Source organism: Pelodiscus sinensis, unplaced genomic scaffold (genome assembly GCF_049634645.1).
Source record: "Pelodiscus sinensis isolate JC-2024 unplaced genomic scaffold, ASM4963464v1 ctg36, whole genome shotgun sequence".
Classification (NCBI taxonomy): Eukaryota; Metazoa; Chordata; order Testudines; family Trionychidae; genus Pelodiscus; species Pelodiscus sinensis.
Genome location: NW_027465931.1, coordinates 3,374,529 through 3,385,976, shown reverse-complemented (window position 1 = coordinate 3,385,976; position 11,448 = coordinate 3,374,529). Strand labels below are relative to the sequence as shown.

Genomic DNA, 11,448 nt, shown 5'->3' with positions numbered 1-11,448 from the left:
CAGTGGCCTGTAAGAAACTACAGTATTTCCATAAATAATACTTTAAGAAACCCTGGGTCATTTTCTTAAATATGCATTTAAAATGCCTCAGATCCTTAACAAAACAAAAGAGCACAAAATTTAAAAAAAACAAACGAATCCATTAAAATGTTTCTCACATTTGGGAAAAAATGTACAAACTTGACATTTTTAATAACTCCTTTTTGGAACAGAAACAAAAATAAAATAAAAAAGTCAATACCTTTATATTAAATTCCCATTCTTAGCAACTTTCTTGTTCCAAAGTTTTTGAAACCCCTGACCCCATTATTTATGGAACTGTGCTTAATTTCTATAACTTTTACATAACAAAAGGTTACAGCAGTGCATTTTGTAAAATATTTTTGTTGTTCTATATACAGACAAGTTTAAAATTCACCTTGTTGGGGGCTATTGTGCCTCTACTTCTTTGGGGTTCCTAGAGGGGGAATAGTCCCTGGACTCTGAGTTTGTGAGTGGGGTAGTCCTGCGTGGGGAGGCAGGTCTAGTACTGCTTGCTGGTACCAAAGGGGATGGGGCACTCAATGCTGCGGTCGGTGGGTTTCTATTTAAAATTCCATTGTGCATGGCAGTAGATGGACTGAGTCTGGGGTAATGCATCCCGCTTAAGTGAGGCATGAACGATGGCATGTGTGCCAGATGACTTTCGATAGGGGATGAGTGCAGGTGGTGCATTCTGGCATGCTCAAGTTCCTCCCGTAAGTGCAAGCGCTCCCTCTCCTCCGCTTGCCGTAACCGCTCCTGCTCTCGGCGGGCTTCAAGAAGGTTTTCATGGTTATAGTCATGTGGTTCCCTGTCTCTGTAAGAACGCTCATGGTCATAAAATCCAAAGGTGGTAGGTAAGCTATGGATGGGATCTGTCCGGAGCTGAAAATCCATTCGATGATGCAGGTCTAAGCTCCGGTAGGCATCTCGCAACGGGTCCCTCACTGGGTCCCAAGAAAATCCAGGATGTGGCAGTCTCTCCCTTCCTGACAAAGGATTCATGCCCATGAGAGGGGTCGTCATTCTGCTGCAGTCTAGAATACTCATGTTGTTCATCTTGTGAACGCTACTCATGGAGAGAGGCATTGTGGTGGTCACAGAATGGGACAAGGGTAATCCATGCAAAGAAGGTGGTGGCGGCGGATGTTCCACTGTTCTGGAATGCTGTGAAGGTTCAGATACCATCACCAGCACATCACTGTCCTCCTTGCGTTCCTCTTTGACCTTGATGTCATTCTTAATCTTCTGGTGGTCACTTGGAAGCTCTGGCTTTCTATCTATATCTTTGTTCATTAAATTGCTAAGTTTCAAGCTCTCGCTTAGTGCAGGTTTACTGTAGAGAGATACAGACTGAATTACTGGCTTTGTGTTGTCCTCAGCAGGGACATGGCTAGGAGTTTCCTTCACGGGAGAACGACTCTCTTTTATCTTGTGTTCTGTTATGGGTGGCTCTCTCAGTTGGTCAGGGTGCTCTCTCTCTGGTTCTTTGGACCTTTCCCTGTCACCAATGCTAACTTGCCTGATGGGATCGCTGGAGGTCTGGCTGTTGCTGTGGATGAGGTTGCTGATCTGATGGGTCACAGGAGCTGATGCCGGCGAGGATCTATTTGAATGTCTGTTTTTATCCATGAGATCCCTGTGTAAAGAGAAAATACCTTATTGTTGGTGTCTGCTCATGTATGCAAAACACCTATGGCAACAATAAAGAGAACTGCTTTCTGTATTCATATAAAGTATATGTAGCTATTAAAATTGTGAGCCAACATAGAAAATGAGGAACTAGCAGCTGTGTCCAGCAGCAGGCGTAGCACTGTTATACGCTGTACACTTGTAGCCAGCTGTTCCAGCTATGGGCTGCTCATAAGAAAAGAATCCTAAACGTGCACTTGTTTGGTGACTTGCAAAATGGGACATCAAAATGAGAACATCAAAATGATAAGGCCTTACACATGCGGCCTTATCTCAGTTTAAACTTTAGTCTCCTGAAGAGACAAGCTAGTGCATTATTGGAGGGCCAGAAGGGTCAGTGAATTATTTAAAAAAAAAATAGTTTTCTAGACTGTGCCAGCCAAGGAAGTAATCATTATGCTATCAATTAATAAATATAATCTATTACCTAAGGCAAAGTAGCAGGCACCAGCAGTCTGTCCTGTCCGAACTCACAGCTGAAGCACAAACAAATTATCCACTCCTTCCCCACCTCACAGCACAAACTCACTCCCCCCTGCCTCCACCTCACCCCAATGCCAACACCTACCCACCCCCCTTTCCCCCACCTACCCCATGCAGTCAGCTCCTTATCTCCCCCTTCCCAGGAGGATTGAGAGTGCTGAGTTGCTACCTCTCTCCCCTCGCTCAAGAGATTCTCCAAACTCCCCTCCCTTCCCCTCTAACTCCCCTCCCAATTACCCACTCCCTCACTCCTCCTCCCGCTACCTGGCCTCTTATTCTCTCCTTAACTTGCTTTTTATTACCTGCTCTGGGAGCTGCTCCATTTCATGCATGGAGCAGCTCCATTTAGCTGCTTGCTCAGCAAGACAACACCCCACCCCCCTGCCAATCATTTGAGTTCCCTGTCTACATGGGAGCTTTGAACTTCTGACAAGAGCTCAGAAAACAGCTTCATGGGGGAGGAGGGGCGGGCCTGAGCTCCTGCCCTGTGTGCCACTGAAAATCGGCTCACGTGCCACTTATGGCACACGTGCCATAAGTTGCCAACCCCTAACCTAGGGATATTAGCCATTAATTTTCTAAGATCTCCTTTAGTAACCCTGATGGCTGCATTGATTCCATGTGACATGCATCCAAAATAAAGACACTGAATTGGTTGGCAACTTAGTCTCAAGTTTTATGCATATTTCCACTAAATTCTTCATAAAACAAATCCATCTTGAACTCTCCTATCTTGGGGACTGAGCAGCCAGGGTATGAGGTAACATTTGTTTTCCTAGGCAGCAGCAGATCTTGTTTCATTTTATTTGCATATTTATTGAGCAAATAATGATATGCAAATATACAAATAAAATGTTACCAGTCCACCAAAAGCCCCAGCCCCGGCCCCCAGAGCCCCCCACTGCCAGCCCTAACCCCTAGAGCCCCCCCCCACCCCTCCACTACTCCCAGCGCCAGCCACTGACCCCAGAGTCCCCCCCAGCACTAGCCTCACCCCCCTCATCTAGCCCTGCGCTGCCTCCCAGCTGCCAACTGATTGCAGCTGCCCGGGTTGTGGCTGCACTAGGGTTCCCATGCTGAACTCCATGAGGCCCTCCCGCTGTGCAGGGAAGCGCTCTTCTGCGTCCAGGAAGAGATCCCACCCCTGCCCAGCATTGGTTGGCTAAGAGGCAGGGCAGGACATGCCTCTCCCAACAGCCATGCCTGGAGTGGTGTACCCCAGCCCCAACCCCCAGAGCCACTGCAGCCCAGAAGCCAGAGGTCCACAGCCAGGCAGCGGGCCGTGGACAGGCGGTTGGGAACCACTGATTTAATGCACTGGTGCCGACTAAATGAGGAAGGTCTCTCACACAAGCAGTGATGATATCCAATATTTAGAGTGGGAATGGGAGGCCTGAAAGTGGGGTTGTATTCCCAGCTGTGCCACTGATATATTGTTTGACCTTTGGAAAATCAGTTAACCTCACTGTGCCTCAGTTATTCTGTGTTGTTTTAGATGCGGTTTGTAATTATTAGAACTGGGAGCACTGGCTGTTGGGCATCTGGAAGCACAGGAAACAGGAAGGAGGGGGGAGGAGTAGACTGCTCAGTAGAGTGTAATTGCTACAATGTCTCTGGGGAAGTGTACCCACTTCTAGCAAACACCAGCTCTGCTGAAGTGGGTGATGGTGATGTGTAAAAGGGAAGTCAAATCCCCCGGAGCCATTGATTCCCCTATGAGGGGCACGTACAATATACATACATTGCTAATGATTAGATATATTTGCTATTTGTATAGGAGTAAGACATGACAAAGGTCAAGGCCTGTCACAGGTAATAACTTATAATAAGGAGACGAGGGGAAGTGAAACCAGTCTTCTGTTAAGTGGAGATATGGATAGATTCCACATCCTTTAAACTTGTGACCGGCTCAAGCAGGAAAGGGAAAAGGGAAGTATGGCTTGCCCATTGTTCAGCAAGTAGGCACTGTATTTAACCTCATTTGAAAAATTAACCTGACCTATAGGAATGCTAAATGTCAAAGATGAAGTAACCTATCATGTTAAGGCACCTAAACCAGGAAAGATGTGAACCCTATAAAAACCCCTGCCTATGAGATGTTGGGGGTCGGCTCTGATTTGAACATTGAGTTCCTTAGCCGTACCTTGGTTGCAACCAATAAACTTGAGTTGGACCCAGCCTGAAAGTGTGACTCTCTTCTTGGGGTAAATCAGACTAGCCTCCAAGGGGACGAAACCAGCAATTTATGCAACAAATTGGCACCCCAGATGGGACCTCCCTTGGACTACTCCGGAGTCGGACAACAAGATTCGCCGTAGGTGACCGTGAAGTGCGCACCGGACTGTTTGAGTCCGTCACGGCATCGAAAGCGTGAATCGGGACATCCGGAAAGTTAAAGGAGTCTCTATTGAATGAGTCACACGAGGCTGTCAGGTCCGAAGAAAAGAGGAAGGCGCCGGGGTATAGACGGAGTGAGTATACCTATTCCTGTGTTCTAGCAGATATTGATCTGTAAGTTTGCACTCAGCATATAGGTCTGAGTATTTGTTTGTCCCCCGGGGGCATTGCGTTCAGCACATAGGTCTGAACATTGGAAAGAACACAATATTGTGGAATTGGGTCGCTCCCAAATGGTAGAAACCTCTGTAAGCCCCAGAAGGAACACCATGAACCCGTGGGTTGCGTGGGGAAGTTATGAGGAGTTAGGAAAACTCCAGTGGATTGCTTTTGTTTTTAGTAGGAGTACTCTTGTTCTTTGTTTTAATGATTTGTTGGAAACCTAAATTGTGAAACCACAGGTTTGTGTGTAAGCATGACTGTCGCTGACCAGGTCTGAGACTTAAGCTGACTCCAGCCGCCCCAAGAATCCTGCAAGGGGAAACCCGATGACCAGGATTTCTTGATTGCAAGGGGGGTCAGCCGAACCTCGTGACCCAGCGAGTCTCTAAGCCCCCTGTTTGTCTATATTTGTTACTGTTTGATAGGCCCGTCTTAAGTGTCACGGCTCCATAAGGGCACACCGGTGTCTCTAGTGAGGCAGCCAAGCGCTGGACCCCTCTCTGAGTTCGGACGCTAAAAGCTGGTGTGGTGTCATTCCATCGACACACGGAGCCGCGATAAAAGCTTGTTGACTGTGTGTGTGTGTGTGTGTGCGCGCAATATATATAAATAGATAGATATGGGTTCGGGAAGCTCCCGGATAGAAAACTCCGCAACCCCATTGGGGATGCATGTTACAGAATTTTAGTAATTTTAAAAGTGACTATAGAGTAAAAATGGCAAAAGATGAGTTAATTAAATTTTGTCAACTTGAGTGGCCTACTTTTGGTGTCGGATGGCCAGATACGGGCTCCTTTGATGTAAACCTGGTATCCCTAACACATAGCGTTGTGACGCGGGACGGACAGTGGGATCACTTCCCATATATTGATTGTTGGTTATTCCACGTCCAGATCGACCAAAATGGATATTAAAATGTAGTATGGGTGTGTGTAAGGTCATGGCTGCAAAGGCAAAGACCTTGGGAGGTAAAAGCCCTGAAATACTGGCTCCCTCTAGTGATGAGGAATTTGAGTCCTATGGAAAGAAGAGGAAACCCCCTTCTTCTTCAGGAGGGTCTAGCCCTATTAGAGAGAATGAGAATTGTTCCTCTCCTGCCACTTCAGGAGGAAACAGTAACTCTGAAATCATAAGTGAACTTACATCTGAAAAGTTACCCCCCCTTATCAGACTCCTGCTGGTCCTGGATTCACTTCAGCCCCCCCTTGCAAAGGCTGAAGTGAGGGGGGCTGAGCCAACAGGGTGGACTACTCAATTCGGGCAAAAAAATACTTCTTGCGAAAAGGCCCATCAGATCCGGGATCATCATACCATCAGTACCCCCTTAGAGAAGTAATAGAGGAGGGAAGATAAGAGAGCGCAGAAGCAGATGGCAGTGCTGGCTGCAGCACTCTCCAGCAACCAGAGGCCGGACCATAAGGGGCCCCCTCAGAAAGGAAAGGGACGGGTAGCAGTTGATGGATGTGTGCACTGACGGGAAAAAGGACATTGGAAGAGAGACTGCCCAAAAATAGAAGGCAAAGGGGAAGAAAAGACAACCGGAGAACCGCCAGATGCGGGGAGAATCCTCCGGAGAAGAATCTAGTTGAAAGGGACCGGGATCTAAGGCCACCACCCTACGAGCTAAAGCTCGAAAGGATCCCATGGTAAAAATAAGGGTGGGTGGCAGGGACTATGAGGCTCTGGTGGATATTGGAGCCACGTTCTCTATGATCCCCATAAAACCCCCTTCAGCTAAAGAAAGTGGAAAGCATGTGACGATAGAAGGAATTGAGGGAAAGAGAAGCAGGCTACCCGTATGTAGACCCCTCCTCACGAAGATTAGGAAAAAATTATGTTAGAGCATGCCTTTGTTGTTTCATCTGCATGCCCAGTTGCCCTGCTAGGGCGAGATATGCTAATTAAGCTGCAAGCTAAAATTTTCTTCCGTAGTGATCAGAATGTAGTGCAGCTGCCGGTGAAACAGGGCTCAAATTACCAGATGGCCCTCTGTGCAGCTGAGATGCTGTTAGAGACAAAAGGGACTGAGGTCTTAGAAGGAGTCAATCCATGTGTATGGGCAGATGAGACCCCTGCCCGAGCAAAGTTTGTGACTCCAGTAAGAATTCCTCTCATTGACGGAAAAGGCTCTGTGGGTGTAAAGCCATATCCCCTGAGAGAGAAAAAAAAAAGCCACCTGGATAGGCTTAAAGCCATTAATCGAACAATTCAAAAGATATGGCTAGGTAGTAGAAAGTTCCTCTCCCTTCAACACCCCTATTTTAGGGATGCCAAAACCGGATAGCGTCTCTTATAGACTCGTGCAAGACTTACGGGCACTAAATAAGAAAGTTCTTGTAGACCATCCTATGGTCCCCAACCCACACACTATCTTAACACAAATTCCAGCAGACACAACAGTGTTTACGGTATTAGACTTGAAAGATGCTTTCTTTTCTATACCTTTACACAAAGATAGTTGGAAATTATTTGCTTTTGAATGGGAAGACCCGGACACCCATCACAAAACCCAGCTGTTGTGGACTGTGTTGCCCCAGGGTTTTGTGTCATCCCCCCATATTTTTGGGACGACATTGCAAAAAGACTTAGAAGACTGGAGGGGGCAGCACCCTGAGGTAGCTCTCCTCCAGTATATTGATGATTTGCTGATTACCAGTCCTGATATGCAAAAGGGGAAAAAGGGCAACAAAGCCCCTGTTGAATGCCCTAGGGAAGAAGGGATATAAAGTTTCACAAGAGAAGGCCCAAATATGCACCTTCCTAAGCTATGAGATTGAAAAGGGAATGCGGGCTTTGAGCAAGGATCGAATCCAAGCAACTTCAGGAAATTCTCAAGCCCTTCTTAGCAAATAGAAAATGACAGCCTCTACGGCTAGAAACGCAGGCAACCCAAAGATGTTTCACAACATATGAGTGGGGGCCACATCCAGAGGAAAAAACATAACAAACAGTTAAAACCTTTCCCTCACACGCCGTTATAATTGGCTTGAGGGCGTGGGGGAAGGTAACTTAAAAGCCACCCAAATGTCAACCAGTAGAAATTGAATGTGAAGATGTAATCACTAAAAACTAAATCTGCCCTAACAAGGAGACACATTCTGCAACATAAATCTCCTTACAGAACATGAGCAAGTGATTCACCCCAGAGCCAGCAGCATAACTCAACTGCTGCAGCCTGGATGTTATGAAAATCATATACTGAAAAGAATTAGGAAGTGTGGGGGCTAATTAGAAAGCCCACTCTCCTTACCAAATTAATGCTAGACAAATCTGTGTAATTAAGAAAAGTAAATTAGCAGGATCAAGACAGATCATAAGAGGAAAAAAAAAGAGCCCGGTCTGCAATACGAGAGGGAAACTGAACCATGCCACTGTTGGGGAGGGCTAGCAACTCTAAGGTAATTCAAGGGAGTGGAAGGTCACGAGTACCGATGAAGCGCTCTTGTTCTCAGAAAGTTGCAGCTCACTCGCACATGAAAATGGTAAGGAACTAGCTGTAACCTGTTCCCCTAGCAGATCTTAGGCAGTATTTTAAGTTATAATAGGCCACCCCGATGGGGGGGGAGAAATGTTTTCTTGTCTTTCAGATCATCAGAAAGCGCTGGCGCCAGTTGAAGAAAAACAACAACAAAATGCCATGGTTCTGTGTCATGACATGTGTTTGTGTTCTGTCCAAGTTTGTCTTGTGTGTCTTAATTGTAATACGTATTGCAAATGTTGTGAATAGAAAATTGTTTAGGCTAGGAGAATGTTAACAATGTCTCCACAGGTGAACAAAAAGAACTGGAAGGAAGCAAGGAGTACATCACGTGAACAGAAGGATGGGAGACAGTACTAGCTCCTTCCCACCAGACTAGTTTTGTTTTAATGGCCATTGCTAACTTGCCCTCATTTGGATATCATCAACCAGGACTTTAAGGACAAAATGGAGCCTCCCAGTTGTGCACCATGCCCTGAACAGGCCCCTGTTCCAGAACAAGGACAACTGTCACTGATCCTTACCTTGATGATGTTCCACACTGGTACAGACCAGCTGTGTGCTAGACTGGTTAATCAAATTGGCAAATGCCTGATTAGGCAATGACAAGGCTTAGCAGATACCATCGCAGATTGGTTTGAGCCTGGTAACCCTATCAGCAACACTTATGTCATAGCCCAGAAATTGTATGAGAATCCAGACTTGTAAATGCAGTAATATCCAGTGCCCGTAAAGGCCTACACACCAGCCAAGCTAATCAATTGATCCTAAATAGTTTGAAGGATCTGTCCAGCTCTGTAGACCTAACCTGATGTTTGGACCAGAAGCTAATTGGATTAGAAGTAAAATAAAGAAATTAGAAGGCCAGTATTAAAGAATAAGGTAAGCTTTAGCCACTACCACTTAGTTCTTATGGTGTGAGTCCCCAATCTCCCCTGTGCCTACCCATTGGAGTAGGGAAAGAGAGAATCCATGAGGACCCAAAGGCCCACCTGGACAGGGCATAGTACAACCATTTGTTTTTGGTCCCTCTGAGGATTCCTCACTCAGATCAGATCAGAATGGTAACCTCCCTGCTTGTACCAAAGCAAGGGCATATAGATAGAATAGAAGGCATTGCTTATTCTGAAGGTGTGGGAGCCTCCCTGTACCCAGGGATTGTTGCACCCACTTTGATAAGGAAATTTTATGTACCTGCCCATTTAACATCATGACGAATCTGCCTAGGCTTGATGTGGTTGTCATAGAAAAACAAATGAACATCGAGCTGGTCCAAATGAACGGTACCTACTGGTGTTTGACTACCCAGACAGATCACTCCATCCTGCCCCTCTGTATATCCGTCTGTGTGCATAACGGTCCCTCATCAAGCGGCCTAACCGTCAATAGAATGTGGACATATCGCACTTTGGTAGTGGAGATAACTACACATGAGATGCTGAGTGGCATGGCGGAAGTAAGTACCAGGAGGAGGGTTTACTGGCCCTGCAGGCAAAGATCAAGAAGTTGGTGGCCAATGCCCAAAGATATATTGGGGCTTAGCCGTCTGAGGTACACACAGATAGGGAAACACCGTGGACCATGCCAAACACCTATCTCTGCAGCACTCAACCAGGCAGTAGAGGTCAAACCTATAATCATGGGCAGTGCCAGTAAGGCGACGAAATATCTTGGGGATAGATTTGAATAGTGTTTGCCAAATTATGTAGAGAGTTTTGATTTTAACATTTATAATAATGATAGTGCTGTACCAGCACTTCCAGAGTAAATTAAAATCCCTTAAATTGTTGTATTTAACCTAGTAGATTAAGAAGAACCCCAAAGTCAAGAGAAAAGAACTATAGGAGTAAACTGAGGCAGTCCATGGTATCTTGCTAAGGACTGACAAACTCAAATCATTAAGTCAGCCTGAGAAGCGTATGCTACAGCAGTAACTGCGACCCTGGTTCCCCTGGCAACCACATGCCAAAAAGGCCTCACTTTGATAAGGCCGGTATCAAGCAACCGCGTGGGATTGTTTTTATGGTTTGCTTTATTCCTAGGAAATAACCTTGGTTCCAAAAGAGCTAGCTGGCTTTTGGCTCAGAGAATAAAGACTCTTATGTCCATCAGCGCTGTGAAGTGCCAAGAACTGACTGTTAGCCAATGCTTCCCATTGCAAAATGATCCTACCCCGACTGCTGATAAGCCTCTCTCTCTTCTGGTCCTGCTTTCCCACCTGTTGGACACCGGAAGAATCGAAATATTACAGGGTGATGTGCTAGTAACCTCTCCCCTGCATGATGCTGAACCACGACTGTTTCAAAGAAAAAGAGGAAAACTCTTGTTGTGCTATGTTGGTACACATTCCTGTTTAGTTTTGTTTTGTTGTGATTATATTATGCTTAATGCCCTGTTTTATACCTTGTATAATTGCCTCTATATGTCGCACTGTATTGACTACTGTCAACCGTGAAATGCTTGTACATTACCAAAGATTAGCCAAAGAAGAAACTGATGAGGTATAAGAAAGAGAAAGCCTCTTGAGGGGGGAATTGATGTGTAAAAGGGAAGTCAAATCCCCCGGAGCCATTGATTCCCCTATGAGGGGCACGTACAATATACATACATTGCTAATGCTTAGTTATATTTGCTATTTGTATAGGAGTAAGACATGACAAAGGTCAAGGCCTGTCACAGGTAATAACTTATAATAAGGAGACGAGGGGAAGTGAAACCAGTCTTCTGTTAAGTAGAGATATGGATAGATTCCACATCCTTTAAACTTGTGACCGGCTCAAGCAGGAAAGGGAAAAGGGAAGTATGGCTTGCCCATTGTTCAGCAAGTAGGCACTGTATTTAACCTCATTTGGAAAATTAACCTGACCTATAGGAATGCTAAATGTCAAAGATGAAGTAACCTATCATGTTAAGGCACCTAAACCAGGAAAGATGTGAACCCTATAAAAACCCCTGCCTATGAGATGTTGGGGGTCGGCTCTGCTTTGAACATTGAGTTCCTTAGCCGTACCTTGGTTGCAACCAATAAACTTGAGTTGGACCCAGCCTGAAAGTGTGACTCTCTTCTTGGGGTAAATCAGACTAGCCTCCAAGGGGACGAAACCAGCAATTTATGCAACAATGGCATGGTGTGGAACCACCTACCTGCTGAAGGAGATGCAACTTAGATCAAACACCCATAAAAATAAAACAGTGGCTGAAATGAAAGAACAGAA

General features: G+C 45.7%; 1 protein-coding gene across 1 annotated transcript in view; it reads right to left on the bottom strand.

Annotated features, from left to right (window-relative positions):
• Nucleotides 1–429: 429 nt before the first annotated feature.
• LOC102450345 (autism susceptibility gene 2 protein homolog) overlaps nucleotides 430–11,448 on the bottom strand; it is a 437,768-nt gene continuing 426,749 nt past the window's right edge. The window contains exon 15 of the mRNA XM_075916845.1: nucleotides 430–1,660. Within this exon, the coding sequence (XP_075772960.1) occupies nucleotides 430–1,660 (1,231 nt within the window). The remainder of the gene's footprint in view (nucleotides 1,661–11,448) is intronic.